Source organism: Microchirus variegatus (genome assembly GCF_963457635.1).
Source record: "Microchirus variegatus genome assembly, chromosome: 23".
Taxonomy (NCBI): domain Eukaryota; kingdom Metazoa; phylum Chordata; class Actinopteri; order Pleuronectiformes; family Soleidae; genus Microchirus; species Microchirus variegatus.
In genome coordinates this window covers 15,301,858-15,325,737 of record NC_139824.1, presented here as the reverse complement: position 1 = coordinate 15,325,737, position 23,880 = coordinate 15,301,858, and the positions used below count along the sequence as shown (strand labels likewise).

The 23,880-nt window shown below is 41.0% G+C and overlaps 1 protein-coding gene across 1 annotated transcript in view; it reads right to left on the bottom strand.

The window, feature by feature from the left end:
* Positions 1-1,125: 1,125 nt before the first annotated feature.
* The window catches only part of tbc1d1 (TBC1 (tre-2/USP6, BUB2, cdc16) domain family, member 1), a gene marked incomplete at its 5' end in the record, with an annotated part of 39,162 nt that continues 16,407 nt past the window's right edge, over positions 1,126-23,880 (bottom strand). Inside the window, 15 exons of the mRNA XM_083909612.1 lie at positions 1,126-1,713; positions 2,717-2,893; positions 5,155-5,324; positions 6,049-6,208; positions 7,958-8,101; positions 8,188-8,288; positions 11,422-11,580; positions 13,068-13,229; positions 16,028-16,222; positions 21,752-21,885; positions 21,982-22,095; positions 22,222-22,338; positions 22,937-23,200; positions 23,377-23,519; positions 23,716-23,847. Coding sequence (XP_083765738.1) covers positions 1,465-1,713; positions 2,717-2,893; positions 5,155-5,324; positions 6,049-6,208; positions 7,958-8,101; positions 8,188-8,288; positions 11,422-11,580; positions 13,068-13,229; positions 16,028-16,222; positions 21,752-21,885; positions 21,982-22,095; positions 22,222-22,338; positions 22,937-23,200; positions 23,377-23,519; positions 23,716-23,847 — 2,421 coding nt within the window. The 3' untranslated portion in view covers positions 1,126-1,464. The remainder of the gene's footprint in view (positions 1,714-2,716; positions 2,894-5,154; positions 5,325-6,048; positions 6,209-7,957; positions 8,102-8,187; positions 8,289-11,421; positions 11,581-13,067; positions 13,230-16,027; positions 16,223-21,751; positions 21,886-21,981; positions 22,096-22,221; positions 22,339-22,936; positions 23,201-23,376; positions 23,520-23,715; positions 23,848-23,880) is intronic.

Below are 23,880 nucleotides of genomic sequence, written 5' to 3'. Positions count from 1 at the left end.
AGGGAAGGAATATGCTTTAAAATGTGCATCGGAAATATGGTTCAAATGAAGTCTTTTGTTGCTGTTGCTGTTCTCTCTGTTGTGCATGCTTTAAGGTAACGCATGACAAACTTGCCCCGACATGTTTTTTTTTCTTCGATCTCGGAGTTCCAGGAAAACAAACACACCGTGTGTCTGCGTGTTTTTAAATACATACCGCGTACAGTATATTTCCATATGCCGCCAAATCCTTATATGAAGGAAACGGCGTTTCAAAATGAGCGGCGTGTTAAGACAGGAGGACACAGGTGAAGTGTTTGCATGCACCGAAAATGAAAAAGGAACCTGGTTTCAGATGTGCTGACGAATGGTTATGAAATGTATTTTTTTATAGTACATTACAACCGTAGTAATAAAACAAAAACCATGTGCAACAAGGAGAGGAAGAGCAAAATAAATGACTTTACAGTGTAAATCAGTGAAGTGCACAAACACACACACACACACAAACACAGACGCACACACACACACACACAGACACTCGGGTTGAATGATTTCAGTGTGTTGAATACAGTAAATGATTTACAGAGCGTCTCAGCAGCAGCAAAACTGAAGTTTAGATACAGCGACAAGTAATCAATCAATCAGACACTAACAAGAACAATAACATAAAGAAGAAAAAAGCTCTGTATGTACTTTAGTCTCAGAAAAAAACCAAAAGATGACAGCAACTGTTTTCGGCATCCATTTCCCTTCCTACTCTGGCGAATCAGCGCCGCAAAAGGTGGAAAAACAGGATGTGAAATGGACTGGATTTATTGTGTGACGCTTCCTGTCGGCTACTGTAACTCAATGAAAATTTAAAATGCACTGGATCAGGAAACTGTGGAAGAAAGAAAAGAAAAGAAAGAACCTCTGAATATGAGAACCTGACCATTATTTTTAAATAAAGGTTCGTTCAGATTGTGTTAACAGACAAAAAAAACAACAACAATCCTCACTCGTCGTCCCTTCGTTTCACTTTCTGATCACTTTTCTGCAAATCATTCACTTCTTCCTAACAGAGCATGAGGACGGATCCATGACATATTGTTTCAGGATATCATCTGAGAGCTCGTCTTACACGAAATAAAGTCAGTCTTTGGATATTTGAAGTCTTTGAAGTTTGACAAAGCTTTCTAAAACACTCACAAACATTCAAACATACTGAACGAGTACAGGTGCAAATGTAACTGCTTTTTTGTGCTTTCTTTGGGGACGACTGCTCAAACGCCGCCGTGTTTATATTTACATTTGTTAGAGAGCTGGACCAGGGCGTTTGTGGAATTACAGGACATCCATTCATCATTCAAGTCCAACTTCCACTGCCTTTTTTTTATTGTACTAAAACATTCTTGAGCCTGGAAGAGGACAAACATCTCCTTCTTCCAGAGTCTTCACCAGGCAGCTTCTCCTCTGGTTGACTTTACCGTTCATCACGTGTAGTTAAGAACCCTCTGGAAGCACCAAAGTGTCCCCAGTTCTGTTCGTCTTTGCTGCCGCTGAGCTCAGCGTCGGTCCATCCACAGACGTCTGTAAGCCCAGCTTGGTGAAGAGGTCCTGGAGACGCGTGACCGTGCTCAGCAGCTGCTGATTCTCCTCCTCCAGTGCAGAAACGTGCTCTTTCAGTCGACCCTCGGACTGAACCAAAGCCTCCAGCTGATCCTCAAGACTGTGCACGCGGGCGTGGGACACCTGGTGGTACGGAGGAGGAAGGGGGGGGGGGGGTTTAAAATGGACAAAGCAACAATTTTCAAAAATGACGTTGTGATAAGATAATCTACACGCCAGGTCAAATATGGACATTTTAATTGACAAATGAAGGCAATATAAAGTCAACTCGAGCTTAATAATTAATCGATTAAACTATTTAAAAAAAAAAAAAAAAAAAAAATTCCAACTCACAAGTGGGTTTATTAGCTATAGGCTATTATCTTAAGCTATGTAGTAAAACCATTTAAGTAAAACGGAAATATGTGATATGTGAAAAAAAACAAAAAAACACAATTACACCGTTAAAGCAAAAAACAAAAAATCTTGACATTCTGAGGGAAATGGGTTTGTTTACTTGCTGTAGGCTACTAGCTTAGCACAAGCTATAGAGCTAAGTATTAATCGTCAACTATTTTGATCATCGCTTAGTCGATTTGAAGCTTTTTTTCATGATTAAAACCAGATTTCTGATCGTTTTAGCTTCTTAAATGTGAATATTTCCTTTGTTTCTTTGCTCCACATAACAAAGAAATCATTAAAACTGAATCATTTTGGTTCTTGGACAAAAACCAAGACATTGGAGAACGTCGTCATTTCCAGGTTTGACAAACACTGATCAAAAATAATGGCTCTTAAGTAAAGTTTCATTCGCCGGGCGTCGCTACTTCAAGTCTCCTAGCGGTGGCGCTGCTAAAATGAATGAGGTGAAACTTTTGCGGTAGTTACCAGGCAGAAGAAGAGGGAGTTTACAGTGGGATAACTGCGGAGAAAGCTACGTAAAAAGATGCTGCATCCACATTCAGTAGATAGACTTTATTCTCTATGTTATGAATAAATGGAGAAATTCTGCACTTTTAACGTTTGTTTTCTTGAGAAAGACAGATATCGTGATGTATCGCTAATATATTCATTATCAGAGAATCGTTGCATCGTGATGTTACTGGTGATTCCCACCCCTCCTTTAGTGTCTGTGTGACGTTTGTACCTGCAGCTCCTCCAGCAGGTCCATGTTCTGCTGTCGGAGGCTCTGGTTGGTTCTCTCCAGCTGTGCCGCTCGCTGGTTCTGGTTGAGCGTCGGGGGCGTGTCCAGCAGCTCGTCCTGCAGCACGTGGTACTCCACCTCGTACGCTTGGAGCTGCTTGGACAAATCCATCTCACAGACCTGACACAGAGAGAAGGTTTACAAGTGATTAAATCCACAAACTACTTCAGGTCATGAGAGTTTGAAGGAAATGTTTTTCTCTCCTTTGAGCTCACCTCAAAGACGCAGTGCCAGACAATTCCCTTTACTTTCCAGTTCAACAAGATCATCAAAGTCACTTATTTGGAAATGAAATTAAAAGCGAACTCGACAACAACGAGAACAAAGGGCTTGGCTGTGTTAATAGAGCGGTAATAATCAAGTAATATGTTTTTGCTAAATGTGAAGGTGTGTTGAAAACTTCAAAGATCACCTTTCTTACTTCTTCACCGTGACGTAACTCGGCGAGCGAAGGTGCAATCTTTTTTTTTTTTTAAAGTGTCCTTCTAACGTCACAATCATTGACCTATATATCCCAGATTCAAACGACAGTAAAAACAAACAATGGTTCTGTACACAAGGCTCCACACATCCTGTACACTCCCTGTGAGTCACTCGCACCACACTGAGCATATAGACCGTCGTGACGTGAGGTGGCACAGGACGGGAAAGCACCGGCGAGCTCCCGCACGACTCCACAACCTCCTGCTACCGTGCAGGAAATTGGAAGGTGAATGCATACTTCCTAAACTGCAGCTTAGCATGATAACGTGTGTACTTCATGCTTTAAAGTCCTGACATTAGCACACTTATCATATCATCTGTTTATATGACATGACTTTTCCCCCGTCCACAGATAATGACTCATGGATAGGTGAAAGGTGAAATGACTTCACTGACACTCCACCCGTCAGCTGCCCCTCGTCGCTGACACAAGCAGAGAAGCAGAGGGTGTGGCTCACGCTGTTAGCCGCCGTCACTCAAGCAACAACTGTTTACCTATACGACGAACAATAAAACAGGTACGAGGTTGTGTGACGAGTTCAGTCACGACTCCGCCGTGGCTGGAAGATATAATATTTAACATTTCTTTATGAAAATAAAATATCTATGCTATCAACCCATTAGCATTGACTTTAAAATGATTTTATTTGCCTTTAAATGACCTCATAATCTCGCCCCTCCCTTTCTGTGTGATCCGCTCCAGCCTCATGTTCCCTCACGGTCACCTCGTTTGACAACACATTGATTTTCTTTGGGGGGTGGGTTCTGTTTTATGTCTGTGTTTTAACATTATTTTCTTCTTTTTTTGTCTTTTACATGCGACTTATGTATTGTTAATCTTTCTTAGGCCTGTTATTGTTGATTTTGTGAACCCTGTGTTTCACAAATGTGCTTTATAAATGAAATTTGATTGGATTGGAAGACTAATAGTTGCACTTATAAGTTGTTTTTATGTCAAATTCTGTGATAATTGTCATTTGTATTGGTCAATCTTTGAGTTTAACTCATATAGCATGCATATGTCTTGAATAAACCTGTCTTTATGGACCTTTATCACAGCAGATATGAAATAGCAGGACAAACACAGGTTTTACCAGTATTTTCCCAGTGTCAGCAGGGATTGACTCCAGCCCCCACACCACCCCCTGCAGCCCTCATTAGGAGGATAAAGTATTCGACAGTGAGTGACTGTTCTATTTTTGCGTCATTGTTAACAAAGAAAGAAACAAGTACTTTCTCAGTAGCCGACGCCTGATTTTGGCTTATTGTTGTGTGGCAGAGGTTGTTGTTGTGACACAGGCGACACTTTCATTAAGAATCAAATCACATGTGTCAAATATGAAAACAGAGACCGAACACGTGCTTGGAGCTCGTCATCTCCAAATACTTAAACTTACTTTTTTTTGCTCCTGGTTTCAATAAACAGAATAGGACAAATAAATAAATAAATAAAATCAGGACAAATAGGAGGACGTTTACATCAATCCATGCACATTTAATTAATTTACTGGCAGAGTTCTTCTTTTAAAGTCTTGAATACAAAAGCCATTTCTGGCAATAATAAAATCTCCTTTTTCAAAATACTTACGTCAAAGAACCAGCAAAACTGTTTTCTGCTGTGCTAACATCATTGCACAAGGGTTTTCTAATCATCCTCACACCATTAGCAAACACAATGTACCATTGGAACACTGGAAATGGGCCTCTATACACCTATGTACATATTCCATTAAAAACCAGACACATTAACAATGTATAGAGTATTTTTCTGATTTATTTAATGTTATATTCATTGAAAAAAAAGACCTTTTCCTTCAAAAATAAGGACCCCAAACTTTTGAACGGTAGTGTATATCTAAAAACGTTGTTGTCGTGTCCTGAGCTATAGTTACACTCACCTGGTTAATGGTCTTCTCCATCTGCACCAGGCCCAGGTTGGGCAGCGTGGTCTTGATGAAGTCCACGATGGACTCGAGGTTGTCGTGCTGCAGGATCAGGGGTTTGTGGCTGCCCAGCAGACTCAAGGCCACTTTGAAGATGACCTCTGACCCCTGCAGGAACAACATATCTGAGGGTGGACGATGACAAGAGGAGCAAAAACAAAAAACAACATGGATCGTTAGTGGGTCAGAAGAGGTTGTGCCACGGTGACGTCTTTTAAAATGACAGAAGGTGAAATTTGACGGACAGGTGCACACAGCACAGATTATTGCGTTGATAGGCGACTTAAAGAGCTCAATAAATGATAGATGCTTTTACGTAGGAAGAGGAATTAAGCAAATATAAATATAGGCCAGGGTGAACACAGAGAAGAGTAGGTGTGTGAGTTTATCTGCCTTTTATGCATCAGGGTGGGGCAGCGTTGCATGAGATCACACAACAGATTAAGGAGTGGGAGTGGAGTCCCATATTCAGTATAATATGTCAAACACTCTGCTTTGATAATGCCCACACATGTACTCGAGTGAATGTGTTCACAGAACTTTCACGAGACCTAAAACCAAGCCCCTATCGTTATGCTAAGATGAGCACAAGGTGCCAGTGAGTCTGGTTCACCGACTGAGCGCTGTGTCAGGAAAACAGGACGTAATACGTCTTCTTTCATGGACAAAAAGAGCTGTGGACCATCGCTAACTCCCATTGCACTTAATTTAAACTGAACAGTTCTGGTAATAACCATAAAACTTGAGTTTATTGGCCTAAGTTCAAAATCGAAACTTTTTTAGACGTGACAGACATCGCAAAGGTATATTATGTGAAAGCAGATCGATATATGTGACCGTATAGCTTACCGAAGACTCTGGCCACGAAGCCGAGCGGGAAGTGCGAGGCGAAGGCAGTGAGGAACCACGGCGTGGCATATAAGCTGGGTCCGATTTCCTGCTGCTCCAGGTGCGTGTAAAGATCCCTGTGGTAGTCGTGAAGCAGCCGCGACAGCTGGTACATCTGAATCTGTGTCACACGAACACAGCGCATAATACACTTTTTATTTAACTGGTGTTTTGAATCTCGTGTCACACATCCACATTCCCGCACCGTGTACAGGAAGACCGAGCGAGTCGAGGAGGAAGCACAACAGCAGCGTTGTGCTCGCAAATCAAGTCAAACCGCAACAGGTAGTAAGAGTATTGATGGAAACGCCAAGAATTGCCCACAGAAAGTTTGGCAGAAATTGAAGATAGAATACTTGTACCTGATTGTATAAATATTTGATATACTTTTACATTTACATCAGGAGTCCGATATGATATATTCAATATTAACTGAAGGCTACAGGGTGAGGTAAAGGGATATACAGCAGCGACATGCAACCTCACCAATAAATGAAGCTAAATTTAACCATATTTTCCCTTTAAATGAGAGCTGGGCAGTAGGTTAACGCCATGGATGTATTATATGAACTGGATAGAGCTCCGCCCCTTGCTTCCGTTCATTCCCATGAAGCTGCTCATCCAGCGCATATGACAAAATGGCTCTTTTACTATTGCGGTCAATGGGAAAATTGCTTTTGGGCTCCATGGGGTTTTCTGTTGCAGTACCCACAGTGGCCACCACCAAAAAATTGTCTTCAAGGCAGAGGGGGCGGAGCTCTATCCAGTTCATATTATACATCCATGGTTAACGCACGACGCGTTTCCATGACGACTGACCGGAAAAAGACGCGCGTGACGCCATGTTTACGTGCCGCGACACCGGAGTCCAGGCACCGTTTACCAGTTAGCTCCGTTAGCTGCATTAGCTCCTTCAGCGGGCCTACAGTGGAACTGGAGCGGTCTGTTTATTAAACGAAAAGAGCAGCGCTACAAACAACCTGTGTACTGCATATGTGTGCCTCTGTTTCTAAAGTTTACTTACTTTAGAGACTCATTTTAACAACCCGGAGTCACATAAACATGACATCACGCACCTCTTTTTCCGGTCAGTCGTCATGGAAACGCACCATGCGTTAACGCCGATATCGCGTTAATGCGCCCAGCACTACTTTAAATAAACCTGAATGTCAGCAAAAAAAGAATACAATATAACAATAAAAAGTGACACTAAAGAGGCAGCACTAAAAATAGACTCAGGATTGTGGGCAGACGTTTGTTCTTTGAGTGAAGGAATAAATCAATTCTAACAGCTGGGTGACAGAGAGATTGGGGCTCCGCAAGATCACCTGGGCAAATGTCATGGCAGCAGTGTTTTGGTTGATTACAGAGAAGTTGCGCCCTTCAGCTTTAAAACATACCAAAGGTTTGACACCGTCCACCACAAGCTGGTTGAATTGAATCTGGCTCGACGACGCGCAGCTGTCGGCAGACAGGTTCGACCTTGGCTTGAGACAAGGCCACGGGCTCTGGGCGCCCGGCGAAAGTGAGAGTGCATTTTTTTTTTTAACGCAGGTTATGATGTAAATGTAAACACAATAACCGTGGCGTACATATTTCAGGCATGATGCAGCTTGATCTTGGAGAGTATAGGAGAGCGTCTCAAGTTGCTGTAATTAGATCGCAGGCTGAAACCCGACACTCGACTATACTTAATATCAATCCGAGGCATGACTCCCGTTAACCCCTCGCACATCTGCGAAAATCTCCAGCAAACAAAAGCATCAGAAACCTGAGCTGCATCACATTTCACATAAATAAGCTCAGGTAAATACAAGCATTGATTAACAGACATGTGAAAGTTCTGTGTGTGTGTGTGAGAGAATTTTACCTGGAGGATAAACATGTCAGGCCTGTACTGTTTACGGATCCCAATGTCATACATTAGGAATTTCAGCATGTTGAAGGCGTCCTCTTCCCCCATGTGTAACAGCAGCACTCCCGCAATGAAGGACAGACCTTGGCAGTAGCCCACCTACAACAACACAACAATAACAACAATGACACACTTGGACGAGAATTGAAGAAGTCCATGAAATGATGCAGAGGAGGGAATGATACCTCAGGGTCCAGCAGTGAGTAGGCTTTCAGGATGTTGTACAAAGACAACTGACCTGCTCCCAGCTGGGCTTGGAAATAAGGATGAGTAGGAAAAGTGCGACCTGGGAAAGAAGAAAAGACAAACCTAAAAGCACAATAATGGCTTCAATAACATATATGTTTTACTCCTGGAAAGAATCTCGAGTGGACAACAATAAGAGAGAGACCTAAGCCCTGGGGGTGTGCACGTATGTGTGGCCTGTTAAAGTATACGAGGATGCAGGACTTCACACTTTTCTGTTGTTGTTAAAAAAAAGAAAGAAAAAAAAGAACGCATGTGGCAACATGCTTTAAAAACATTTCCATGAAAAGAGACACACATGAATGCTCAATGACTCAGAGACTTTGCATGTAAATGCAGACGCTACATATAAAGTGACAACATAATGACGACCTGCAATCTGTCGAAACATTCTTTACATTGACAGGCTGGTAATTGGCAGGTGTGTGTGTGTGTGTGTACTTGTATTTGTTACCCCTTTAGGACTTTTTTTTCGAGCATAAACACTGAACTTGTCAGGACCAGCATTCGTCAGACAGACCAAAACCTGGTCATAATGAGGCTGAAGCTAATGTCTGAGTAAGTTTAGGGCTAAGATTTGAATCATGGTTATCCATCATGGTTAGGTTAGGCATTAAAGTAAGACATATGACACCCTGTTTCCCCAAGTTAACCTTGGCTAACCACAGCGGGTCAATCACCCTGCCAAAACAGCCCTGTTCAGAACGCTACCTTTTGAGCGCCTGTCTCTTTAAAATGCAAATGAGACACAGGAAACAACGTCAGCGTCACTGAGGCTAACGGCAGCTAGCAGTTAGCATTCGGGAAAGCCAACGTTGCCGTGATATATAAAATGTAAATCCTCTGAGGCTGGAAGTTTGTGTAGAACTCTGTGCTGCACTGTGCAGACAAGAATAGAACACTTTGCTGACTACCAGCAGCTATTGCCCTCGCCTGCACTCTGGCGTTTTTTAGGGACAACCGCGAGACAACAATTCCAGGAATTTGCCATTGTGGTCACAATGAGTTTCATACATTGAGTTTTACAATGTATGTTATGTCTTATCTCCTGTACTTAGACTGAGGCGGACTACAAAAACATGACATGAGTCATTTTCCCACACTTTGCCGACTCATAAGGCCTCCAGAGTCCCAAATATAAGTATTAAAATGTTTAAAAACTTAATTTAGCATAATATGTCTCCTTTAACTAACTATTTATGCTTTGTTTTAGGCTGTCCAAATGAATGGAAGACCGTGCAGTGTCCTAAGAAGAATAGCTGCACAGACCTGATGTGCGTGTGTGTGTTTGCACTGAGCTTCTCGACTTACAGTGAGTGACAATAACACTCTGGAGAAGACAATGACGACTGTAAGTGGTTGGTGCTAGGGTGTCTTCTCTTTGTGAAGGCGAAATGCTCGCGCTCACACCCTTGCCTGAAGGAACATGTCTGTGAGCGTGTAGCGCTGTTTTGTATACTGAATGTTAGGTGTGGTTCCCACTGACCTTAAAAGAGTAAACACTGCCTTCGTCTTGCTTAACATGTGTTAATTCACTAATTCCCGAGGAGATATTGCATACGTTGGTGATAAATGTCAGATAAATATACTTTTTTTTTTTTTTTTACATCTTTATGGACAGAAAACACAAAATCTGACGTAAATTTGAAAAAATAGATTGTGTTCTGTGTCTTTATTAGAAAGAAGATACAGTATATATTATTAACATGCATATAAGTTGCATACTAGCCCTTTATTAGTAAATATTAAGCAAGTATTAACACCTTATGTAGGAATAATCTTAATTCATGTCGTAAAAGAGGTAGAATAAGGTGTTAATATGTGCTTAATAATTACTAATAAAGGGCTAGTATATATGTACTTATATATGTTAGTAAGCACCTAGTAAATGTGTTAATGCATATGTTACTACCTACAGCTGTCATATGGAAAGTACATATATATATGTATATGTGTATGTATATACATATATATGTATCTGTATATACACACATATATATACACAGACATATATACATACATACATATATATATATATACATACATACATACACACATATATACATACATATACATACATATACATACATATACATATATATATACATATACACATATATACATACATATATGTAGTTTATCTCTGTTTTTAAGGTTTCAAGTTGCAAATGTGTCCTCTTCTTGCTGCTTCAGTATCATAAACACCAGCATGTGTGTGCTTTCTGTCCCTTTCAGAAAGTAACACCTTCAGCTTCAGACGTGTCAGCAGAGCATCACTGTGTGTACTGTATACTATATGCTCTTACCACCGTCTCCGCCCTATTTCGATGTAGTATGGCGAATAACATAACAGTCAGATGAAAGACACGAGGTCAACAGCGAAAACACAGCAGGTTAAAGTGCCGGGGATAAATATGTGGGTGGATGTGTATAGAGGCGTATGTGGGTGTTATACTATAATGGGTGGTGTTGTGTGTTTTGGTAGAAGGTGTTAGGAGGCATGAGTTTAAATAATGAACTTTGAAAAGATAACCGTGGAGTATAAGGGCCAAATTGAAGGGAAGAAAACATTTAATCTATGGAGGAAAAAGTCATCGTATGAAAAAGTCATAATATTACGAGAAATTATTTATTATTATTTAATCAAATAATAATAAGCAGTCTAATCATTTTTTCCCGTCATTTCCACCTCCACAAAAGAAGGAGGAAGACTTCCTCCAAGTCTGCATGATTCTTTCTTCCAAACAGACTCGGTTTTTGTTGCACAATCTTCTCAAAGTCCTGATGCCAATGATAATGTGGCACTGATGTGCCAAGAGATTAAGATTATTTCCTTATTTGTGAAGCCCAAACCACAAAATGCTCCTCATCTCGGTTGCAGCCGGTCCTCTTTGAGATTTAGCTTGAATTGTGATCATAATTCTCATAATAATTTGACTTTATTCTTGAAAATTTGGCCACAAAACTTTATAGAGAAAGAAATATAAAGATATAACAGTAGTAAATTAAATTTAGGACTTTAAATAACTTTAAAGGCCTCTCTTTTGAACATCTGCAGATATGTTGTATCTAAAATAATCGTATTCATAATAGCTTCATAATTAAGCTTTTGAAAATGTGTGACTGAACAACTACAGTGTGTGTGTGTGTGTGTGTGTGTGTGTGTGCATTACCCAGGTCTATGAGGATGGCGTGCTGCTGCGAGGTGAGCTGTTTCAGCAGCTCTTTGTACGGAGCGTGATTGGCAGGCGGTCGGGACGGCACGCTCTGCCTGAGCAGATACTGCTCAGAGAGAAACTTCCAGATCTCGCCGCGATGCTGCCTCGGGACTCCTGCCAGGGGTGACAGATGTGAAGGTGTGGTGAGGCAGGGACAGGATGGTACATACATGTACAATACATGTTTAGGTGTCAAACCTGATCAATGTGCAGGAGTCGTTAATGTGGTAAACAAATATTCTAGCTGCAAAAGTCTGGTTTTTAATGGAATATGTACATAGGTGTATAGAGGCCCATTTCCAGTGTTCTAATAGTACATTGTGTTTGCTAATGGTGTGAGGAGGCTATTGGATGATTAGAAAACCCTTGTGCAATGATGTTAGCACAGCAGAAAACAGTTTTGCTGGTTCTTTGACGTAAGTATTTTGAAAAAGAATCATTATTTCTAATCTTGTCAATGTCTTGACTATATTTTCTCTTCATTTTGCAATGAATAAAAGTGTGACTTTTAATGGAAAACACAACAAAAATTGAATTATCTCCCACTTCGTCAGGGCATTGGTGCTGACATAGGGCAAGGAGCGATAACTCAATTGTTAATCATAATTATATGTGTGTGACAGTGTTTGTCTGTACTATTTCGGACATTTTAAAAGAGCCCCTGTCGTATGCAAATCCAAAACAATGTCAGGCTGTCAAGATTGTCAGGATGTTTAGAAACATCGTCAGCCCAGTCATTTGTCTGAGAGCATTTCTTTACATGCAAATATGCTAATGTCATGGTCAACACAGTGAACATTGTGTTTTATTATTTAGGAAATCGAGACATTCACGCTCATCCACCAAACATAATGTAAATGTCGCGTGGTGTTGCCGAGCAGCTTCACAACAACAGGTAATTATATATATGCTTTCTAGACAATGGATCGATGAGAAATGTTAACTATTCACACACATGGTTTCCAATAAAACCTGCAGCCATTCAGTCTAGATATGCATACGGACTCATTGAGTTCATTTGCATTTTATTTGTGACGAGGCAATCAGCTAATTCACCTTGGTCAAAAGTAAATCAGGTAATAAAATGAGAAAGAATTAGTAGGCTAATTAACTTGGTCATATAAACTCTATTAGCGTAGGATAAAGAGCCTGATTACAACCATCAAGCTGTCAACATTTGAACGTCAGAAGAGGGCGTTTAACCTCCAGACAGTAAAACACTACTCCTCTTCTTTTCAGATAGAATCTCCCAAGGCTATTCTCAAAGTTACAACATTTGTCGTCCAATGGCATTTGTCTGCTCTAGACATAAGATCTCTCCTGTGACAGTATGTCCCAGGCTTTACTGTCCTCCCTGCACAACATGCTGATACTAGAAGATGATGGACAGGACATGAAAAGATGGACTTAAGTTGTCGATCACAAACCCTGGATTAGAAACAAAGAATTCATGAGCTCCCCGTCTACTGGCTGACGATAACGATAAGGGTTACCAAACACATTTTCAGTCTTCTACGTCAATCTCTAGTCAATATTTGCAAATAATACCTGAACAATATATTCTAAGAAGAAACACTGATATAAGAGAATTTGTAGAGTACCTTGTGCAACAGCAGCATGTATGGTCTCGGTGTCAAATTTGACCTTTGCCCTCCCGGGAGTTCCCAGCATCTTCTCCCACACCAGAGTGACCTCCTTCAGACATGGGGTGATCTCCTCGTAGTCCAGCTTGAGGCGCTTGTTCTGTAGGTTGCTTTCTGAGGCTGAAACACATCATGTAAAATATGTGTCATGAATGTACATATACATAGACTGTATATAAAAAGGGGACATTGTATTCCCGATTTGGCGGTTGAAGCTAAACAGGAAGTAAGACTATACTGAATGGCCATGAGGGGGCAACGCTGCTACTGTAGTAGACAGTATATGGGAAATTGACCTACCTCTCATGTGATTTATGATTTCAATAAGGATTTTCCTGAGGAGTTAATTGTCTGAATGGCTAATTTGGGTCTTCTTTAATAGCACATATTGTCCATTTAGTAAACTATTCCCATTTAGAGGAAAGCGTCTACATGGTGGTGGCCATAAATCTCAAATCATCAAATTGGGAGTTCAGATTCTTATGGGTGACAGAGCTACACCTAACGATTATTTTCGATTATGACGATGTTCTTGAATGTCTTGTTTTGTCCATGAACCCAAATTATTCACTTTTAATGATTTCTTTGTTATGTGGAGCAAAGAAACGAAGAAAATATTCACATTTAAGAAGCTAAAACAATCAGAAATCTTGTTTTAATCATGAAAAAAAGCTTCCAACTGATTAATCGATGATCAAAACAGTTGACGATTCTTTTTGTAATCGATTCATAATCGTTCGAGCTCGAGGTGACATCATTACCGACTGCCACTTGCATGCACTAGGTCCTGGTACATCAAAAAAAAAAATAGTTAACAAATAAATCCTTTGTTTTTCAAATAACAGCAGATTTTCGCACCAAATAGGCAGTCAGGATGTCAGTGTAAATACAGTGTGTCTCGTTATCCAAACTGTAATTTGAAAAGACTGGGTGAATTAATGAGTCAAAATCACACTTTAGCACTTTTACAAATTTGACACAAACATAAAAAAACCTGTGTTCCGTTCCAAAACCACTGATCAAAAAAAGGGTGAGGGGGCACACCCAGGGCCCCCCTCTCCTGTGCTCTCTTTTTTGACAACTCCCTTCCTCTCCTCCCTCCTCTCACCTCTCTCTCCCCCCCCCCCCACACACAGACCATCACTTCTTCTCTTTCACTTCTCTACCAACAGTCAACCCTTTGCCTCATATGGTAATGTCCGTTTTCCCTCCTTTTCCTTGTGTATGGCCCCACCCTTTCCACCCGTGTGTGGTGTCCACCCAGAGACCAGGACAGTGTCATAATCGTGTCTATGGGATATGAGACCAGAGAACAGAAGGCCAACCTGCACAAAAAAACACCCAGGAAGCAACTTTAAATGCATAATTATAACAAGACGTAAGAAAATAATTATATACACGATAACATCATAGTGTGTTTTGGAATAACGTCAGAATAAACACACTTTCAAATAACTTGGCACGAGATGACTTGAGATGATGCATTCGTCTCAAAAATGCTGTACATCACCATCACGGCATCTACAAAGACGAGACCGAAAAGTGGGAGGAGTGACCTGGAAGACATATCCTGAAGAATAACGCGAGACAACTTGGACGGCGCACAAGGCCGACACACCCAGAGTAAGAATAGATGCTGCTGAAGAGGCAGGGCAGCGATTCTTGCCGTCATGTGTTATCAGCCGCCTGGAACAGGAAGAGAGTCCAGTTTATCAGAATTCTCTCTTTGATTTAGCACCACATCCCTGCACTCTACAATCTCCCTTTTTCTCTTCCCCACCCTCTGCCGTCACAGATGACCCACACACCAGGCAACAGTGAAAGAGATAAACTCAAAGAATGGAGGACAAAGATTTGAGCTCCACCCGGTCGACTAACAGATAAAAAGGTGGAGCGCACACACAGTGAACGGGGGAATAAAACACGATTAAACAATGGATGCCAAAGAAAAATGTTCACACACTGGCTATGTGAATGTTTTTGTGACAATGTGACTATGGCAACTTTGTGTGATTGTCTGTTTGTGTATCTGTGCGGCTGATTTTCTTAAATCGACACTGATCCATATGCTCTATATATGTGTAGCATGCGTTTACATAGTTTATATATATTAGTGAGTGACGTAAAGGGTGTGTGACGCACAGTTAGGCGTGTGTCGTTACGTGCAAACTGAGCCGAGATAGAGATGCCACACCCTGATATGCTAACAAGGAATGGAACAAAAACACACGCACGTGTGCACACACACACACACACACACTCATTATAAAAGCTGTTGATTTGCGGTGAGCAGAAAATATTTTAAACAGCAGACCAACAGGTGTCCACTTGATTACCTGTTCGCATACACATCTGGAGAGAGGCGTGTTGCCAGAGTGGCCTTAAAGACAGACTCTCAGTTTGCAATTTGGCTTTTAGATAAAGCAAAATCTGTCTTGTTCAACAGCGTTAACAAAAACAACAACACAAAACTGGATGCTGTTCTTGTTATCGTGAGAACAGGCAGGAAACGGTACAAGGGAAATGTATAAGAGGTTGGTAGAGTAAAGTAAACTTTTAACTTTTAACCAGAGGTGTACCCACACTGTGTAACCTGTGTGCCAAGGTAAACACCTTATTTCTGTGAAGGAAAAGTGGAACAAATGTTTCCTGGATCCACCTGTTTACCTGCTGTAAAATTGAAAGGCTTCTTCCTTCTCGAGATGCCCCACCCGTCTTTTCTAGAGGGGTGGGGCTTAATCTGTTCATTTCCAAAGAAACGCCCGACAATACGGTAATAATACAATGTGACGTATTATCGTCTATTTTTAGATGTTCATATACTCCCATTGTTTCCTAATGTATGCTACAAAAATAAGAGCTTTTGCGTGTGAACGGGGGGGAATAAACTGCATTCAAGGTCTTTGCATCCAACTCACCCAACAGTTTCTGGTTCTCCGTCTCCATCCTCTGCAGCAGGATCTGCTGCAGGATGGCCTTCCTCCACAGATCTCTGAGCTCCTCTTTGCTCCTCTTCGTCCTCTCCTCAGTCACCACGCTCATGTCTATATTTCCTGCAGCCGTCACCTGGCCCACACACACCCGGCCTCTGTCCAGACCGCATTCTGTTCGCTCTGGGAAAAACACATCACATTAACATTAGTGAAACACCACAGGAATAACATACAGTAGATAATAAAATAGTCAGTCCCAATTATATAGCATTAAATTACTGCTCAAAATGAACTTAAAATGAACACACACTTCATCTGTGAAGTAAGAAGATGATTGGCTTCACTTTTGGATGCAGTCCTGCCATCCATCTTTTATGGTTTTACTCTATATAACTGAATTACTAGTTTTAAAATCATTTCTCCTGACCAACTTAATAAAGACATAGGACATCGTTGCATTAAAATATTTCAAAATGACAAGGCTGATGTTATACAGTACTGTGAAAAAGTATTTTTGATGCTTTATCAATGCAAACAGTATTTCAAGATCATATTGAATTATAATACATATATAACTATATTGGAACACATCCAGAAAATACTGAAAACATGGATGCAGTTTTAAAATAATAGTTTTTTTAAGAGAAAAAAAATACTTCTACAGGTTATAGTGTCAAATATGCTCTTGGGATGTAAACATATGGGAAATATGGGATGTCTTCATGCAGCACTTGTCTTTTAAGGCACGGAAGACATGAAAAAGGACATTTGCAAAAGAATTTGTTGTTTTAAAATGGCTAAAAGCAGGAGGATAAACACAGCTGCATCTTTGCCTCAAAATAACCGGGGCAAAGCGTGCATATGCGTCGTGCAGCTGGGTCACCAGGTTACAAAATACAGGTCCTAGGTAATGAGAAAAAGAGTCATTATGGAGGTAGAAATTGATAAAATATGTTGAATTCACTGTGATATTAGTTGATTATTCCTTAGTTGGCTGACTTCATTTCCCTGACCTTTCTCACACTGTCAATCCTCAGACAGCCATACAACAACAACAAGGAAAAAAAAAAAACTAAACATAGAAATATTTTTTACACAGTAGGGTGCAACACATACACAATAACAAAAAAGTGTTTTCGTGACTCCACCCCAAAGTACAGGGTGGATCCCAAACCTCAAAATACCCGGTGTTGTTTAGAGAAGGGACATAACAACTATGCAGATTGCACTTACTTCTCGCACACACACACACGCACCCATGCATGCACCCTCTATGATATCAGTGGACATTACGTTGACCTTTATTTCCCTCATATTTACTACTTACTACTTAACCCTAACCTTAAAATACGCCGTCACCTTAAAATGTATTGAACAACGTGAACAGGAGCCTCGATGAGAAAAAATCTCAACTATTTCAGGTTAAGTCCATCTTCAAAGATAAATCCGGATACTGTCCATCAACACGTTACACACACGCGCGCGCGCACGACGACACGCAGTGACGTCTGAGTTCTTTAAGCCTTAAAAAAAAAAAAGAAAGGTCAACACTAATGTGCGCCTTTGTGTCTGCGTCTATAAGTCGTCAGTCAAACTCAAAGGCAAACCAGCGGAGGAGTCACTGTACAAATATTTGGCTCTTAAGTTCTAAAAGCATGAAAACATACCAGACACATGTGTAAGAGACGCACAGAAAAGGTGAACTCTCTTAACGGAGTCACGTATTATTGGTGAGGTAAACAAACACTGCCCTAAGTCCTTTAACAGAACATTATCTCAGAGTTTGCGTTTTAAAACTTAGTCTGAAATACTTGTTCTACTGACTACTGGAAATTAATTAATTTGTCTTAATCATAAAAGCACTTTTCTATTAATTTGGATGTTCGAAAATTAAGGTAAGGGATAATATGTTACCTTAACCATAACCAGTTAATGCCTAATTCTACCTTTACTTAATCAGTTCCTCAGGAATTAGGTTCTGTCTCATTATGACCAGTAGTGCTGAAACTATTAATCGATTACTAAATGAATCGTCAACTATTTTTGATCATCAATTTGAAGCTTTTTTCATGATTAAAACAAGATTTCTGATCGTTTTAGCTTCTTAAATGTGAATATTTTCTTTGTTTCTTTGCTCCACATAACAAAGAAATCATTAAAACTGAATCATTTTGGTTTGTGGACAAAACAAGACATTCGATAACATCGTCATTTCCAGGTTTGACAAACACTGATCAACGTTTTTTTTAACATTTTATGGACCAAACGATCAATCGATCAATCGAGAAAATAATCGACAGATTAATCGATTACGAAAATAATCGGTAGTTGCAGCTCTAATGGCCAGGTTTTGCTCTTCGTGGTCCTGACAAAGTCAGGTTTTATGCCAGAAAAGGTCCTTAAAAAGGTAGCAAATACACACATAAAAACACACACACACACAGACACACACGTTGGCGCGTGTGCACAGTCCACACCCTGAGCAAACGCACCACTTTGGCCAGAATCAAGTCCCGGCACATACATTTCAACACAACATGCAAAGTGGGTCAACAAGGCGGGCGCTTCGCTCTGGCGCTGTCTGTGTGTGGACTGTCAACATGACCATGAGACACCACCACCACCACCACCCCCTCAAAGACACACACACACTCAAAGAAATTCCCACATACACACACACACACACTCGACACACCCATGACCTCATATATATATATAAGAACACGCATGAATACACCCAACTGCAGCACACTGAGCAAGTGTGAAGCGCATCTTCCTTTACTTTTCTTTTTTTTCCAAAGACTTCAACTTTAAGCACACAATGCTGGGTGTGTTTTGTTATTTTGTCAAATGAGCGATGAAATATCGTTAACATTAAGCAAAACAAAAAAAGGAAAAGTTTTTATTGACGCAGCATACACCACTTAGTGACACTTAAAAACAGAAATAATATCTTATTAAGAGCATTTTCGGTTGAAAAGTAAACTATGACGTTAATCCACCTTTTGTTGAATTTAACACAACAACCAGAGAAGTAACACATTAATGTGAATGACCTGTGTGTGTCAGTTGTTTTAGAGACATCAGACCATGTGGTGATTGAACTGTGATAATTAAAGGTATCGATGTGTAGGATTAGTAAAATTTAGACTTTGGCACCCCTTAGTGGTAGCACAAAGAACAACAACTCTGAAGACGGCAGTGCTATTTACACAATGTGGATAAACGAGACGACAGGACCGCTTTGCTCATGTAGTTTTTCATGTGGTTGAACTTTTCTGTTGTGTTAAGATGAGAGCTTCATTTGACTTTGTTGTATCGTGATTGTTGTGACCCATTTTGGAGCTGGTACAACGTGTAACGGCTGCTTTAACACATGCACTGCACGTTAACCTTCATGTGAACCAGTGTGAGATCAGCTGACCACTGGCAAATGGAAATAATCAGGATAATGCAATGACGATAAACTGACACAAGTTACTAAGAGTTACAATGCGACAACCATCTCAATTGTCGACACATCTTCATACGCACAATTATCAAAACACAGGATGTGAGACATGCAAGCACAAGCATGAGTCGCACATTTGCAGACACACACACACACACACACAATCAATCAAACTTGTTTGGACATAAACTGATAGGAAAGATAGATCCTTTATAAAAAAAAAACCCGATATCTTTTATTAAATCAATGTTTCATTCAATGTAAAACACTCGTTTGCATTATGCTTCTTACAATATAACGCACTCGCCCGTGGCAAATCCAGCTATTCTGTTTCGTCAAAGCATCAGCCCTACAGACAAAAATTAAAGTCATAAGCTCATATAAATTATTTAATCCAGTCAATCATAAGAAGTTTTGAGGCGTAAGACAGTTATTGGCTAAGTCGAGATTTGTGATGGTTCTCCAAGAACATATGCTTAAGGATTATTGATTAATCTTCCCAAAGGGGCATTTCAAATTGCCAACAAAGTAATCCGTCTTAAATATGTCAGTGAGATGCCTTGAAACAGCATAAGAACTGTAATATCTAGACCAATTCAATTCACATAGATGCATTTTAAACAATACTTCCTTGTCGAGATTTAAAAGGGATATATACTTGATGTTTGAGTGGCTCATTTCACATGAAAAACTGCATATTATAAACCGATAATACTTGAAAGAGACAAAAGTATTACTTAAGAGGTGAAAATAGCCAATTCAAAGACATTTGGCAGATACTGTATTCTTCTCGTTCTCTTCCTCTTTTGTGTTAGCGTGTCTTTTAATAACAGCACACTTTGACAAAAGCACATCTGAGGTGTGTTGCTCTTGTTTGTTGACTTTGCTAAGATTCTGGAAGGACGTGTCGTGTACTGTCTGACTATGCACACGTTTACACAAGTGTCTTCACCTGGAACTGAACTTGCTCCGTCAAAAACGACATGTCCATAAATGCAGCTGGAGCATGAAGAGTCATTGTACTGTTTTGCTCGCAGAAGTTCTTAAGAACACACAGACACACACACACGTACACTCACCTTCTCATGCACGCAAAGCAGAGGCCTGCTTTTTTGGCAAGTGCTCTAAAGTGGCATGTTGGCATGTGGAGTATTGTTTCATTTATTATTCACATTTGCTATTTCTATTTGTATATATGTATATATAGAAAGTGTCATTTATTTGATTTATGTGCCCACAGTCATTGTTAGTCATTGTCTTTAAACAAATTCCCACTGTTACTGCCTTCATGTTGATGCAACAACTGCAATTCCCCATCGTGGAATTAATAAAGTCTTATCTTATCTTAAAATTAAGCCAAAAAAATTACCTGCTCAACTGGTTACGTCTACTTGCTTTTTTCTCACTTTGTAAATGGATTCGTTTGATGAAGTTGTTGATATAGTTGAGGTAGAAGATATTTGGAATTTACTAAGAGGACATCAGACAGGGAAAGTCCAAAAAAAACCAGGGCAAATGCAGTTATGCCGCTATCACAGTGGTTGATAAAACATGGCAATATATGCAACACACAGACATTCTACAGGTGAATGAACACAGGATGTCAAGTCTTTTGTGAGAAAAAAATAGCGATATCGGCGGTTAACGGCGTCAACGTTAATGCGTGGCTCGTTTCCATGACGACTGACCGGAAAAAGACGAGCGTGACGTCATGTTTACGTGACACCCGATTGTTAAAATGAGTGTCTGAAGTACCGCTAAACTTTAAAAACAGAGGCACACATTGGTACACAGGTATGCTGGTTATTTGTAGCGCTGCTCTTTTCGTTAAATAAACAGACCGCTCCAGTTCGACTGTAGGCGCGCTAACGGCGCTAAAGGAGCTAATGCAGCTAACGGAGCTAACTGGTAAACGGTGCCTGGACTCCGGTGTTGCGGCACGTAAATATGACGTCACGCGCGTCTTTTTTCGGTCAGTCGCCATGCTTTAACGTGCGCTAACCTAGTGTCCAGCACTGTTTTGTCCAGATTTCTGTTGTTACTGTGTATCTGAGAACATTAAAAGAGTCGAGTGAATCAACTCTACTCATGCTGTTAACATGAAATCATGGGTTTAATACCCAATACAGTGAATGGACATCCATGTAACCATACACCTACATACATCTGTATGACATACAGTGATAGATTATGTTGAAGTAACATAAACTACATATGAAGATACAGTATATTCTACTGTAAGAGTGTGAATTATTTACCACTGATGTCCGTGTTCTTCTGAGGCGTGGCGACCCGTAGGAAAATCTGTTGTCTCCACGAGTGGCGACGACTGCACATAGGGCTTCCCCCTAACCCGCCGGCTGCATTTGGTATAGAGAGAGCAGCCACGTCCCTGGAAACACACAGAATTTAATTAATGATTTGCATAAAATAAGTTATATGCTGGATTATTACCATGCTATTACTATTGCATAATGTACATTTGTACCTGCTCTTTGGTTCTGGGAAATCATTCTCATGGACAGGGGCCAGAAATTGAAATTTTAGAAAATTAGGGACAGAGGAAGATGAGTGGAGACGAGCACGCAGACCGACCAGAGTGCTGAGATGGAGAAACGAGTGTGAAACGGAGGAAGAAAAACAGCAGGAACGCTTGAATGGAGACACAGAGCTACTCACAGCAGATAAGGCATGAGCTGCAGAGACAAACAGAGCAGGGACATCTCACCTCCTTTTATTGAGCCGGGCTCCAGAAGAAGTGGAGGAAGGATGATGCGCGAGCGGAAGAGAGTGGGATGAATTGGAGGGAGAGACAGGAGGAAGGATGGAGTTGGTTGGGGCGCATCTGAGAACCAGTGCAAATATGGAGAGAGAGAAAGAGACAGGAAAAGGTGCAAAGGAAGTCAAAGCAACTGAAAAAAGCATGACGACAAAAAGTTCAAAGGAAAAAAGCAAAAAAGGGTTATGCAAGCAGCGATTACTGGCAGTTTATAATCATACAGGTAGTTCTTTACATCTCTTTTATTCAGTATCGTCTTCGACTGAGTGTTTTCTCGGTCATTGCTGTGCATGTGAAGTATTTTTTTCCAGTATATATATATATTCCCAGTATTATTTCCATACACATTACTCAATGACAACATGGTACAACTACACAGACGATAAAAAGATAATGCTGTCAATGCTAAATATGTTTGTTATGCAAGGAAATGGACACTTTTGCATTCTGCGACTGCCTTGAATCTTCTTAAGCAAACATCTTTTTGTCATTAAGTGTAATCCAGGTTAAGTTTGACCCCCCCCCCCCCCCTCGACTCCCCTCTAACCAGAAAAGGAAGAGATTTGTAAAGCCACATTAGACAGCATGGATCAAACTGTTCAAACAAACTAAGCTCAGGTGCACGGTTTCATTGAAGGTGGATACAAACACACTCTCTCCTTACTTGCTCTGGTGGGGTGTGTCAGTGCTGACGGAGTAGTGTCGTACGAGCTTGGGCTTGGAAACGGCGGCGGGGTCCTGCGGAGCGTGAGTTCGCGTGTGCACGGGGGAGAACTCGAGTCCAGAGCAGGAAGTGGGAGAGTGGCTGAAGGTACTGGCCCGTCGGCGAAAACCCTGCGGCTGATCGTCGCCGGGTAGAGAGGAGGAAGAGGGGGAGAGGTGGAGGGAGGTCTGGAGGCACTTCAGGTCGCCTGTTGAGTTGTGGTTCCTGAGAAAATGACAGGGCAAGAAACTCAAGTTCCGTTCATCCATTGCACCTCTGGGTTTTCCCGATGTCAGGACATCAATGCTCCAACATCTGCCGTCAACCTTGGTGTCAGTGCACGACTATAAGAGGCTGAGCCTGACCAGATAAATAAAACTAAGTTAAACTGCTCAGTTTACCTGAGTGGGCTGGAGGGTGATAACTGGGCGGATGCAGACAAAGGGTCATCCGTGCAGGACTGGGTGCTGTTGACTGTGCAGATGGAAGAGTTGCTGTCACTTCCTTCGCTGTTGTCTCGGTGAACCCTGGCCTTGCTGCTCCCCTGAGAAAAAAAAACCACACACAACCCAAAGTTATGGACTACACATTTAGGGCTTAACTTTTAAATGCAAACAAAGGCCGATTACATTCAAAACCTTGTCAAATAACAGCACACGATATTCAGTAGGACATGCGCAGCTGCATGTAATGACAGCCTTTCCTCTGCACACAAACCAAGGCAAAACAATCAACGCTACCTTCCAAATGCCCTCCAGGGACTCGGTGAGAGATCGCTTGGCTCGGCTCTTGAATTGCTCGAGACGCTGCCGGCTGCTGCTCTGCTGCTGCTGCTGCACCTCAACGGGCGCTGGAGCGGCCTTCTCACAGGCCTGCATGAACACAGAGACAGTGTTGACACTTGT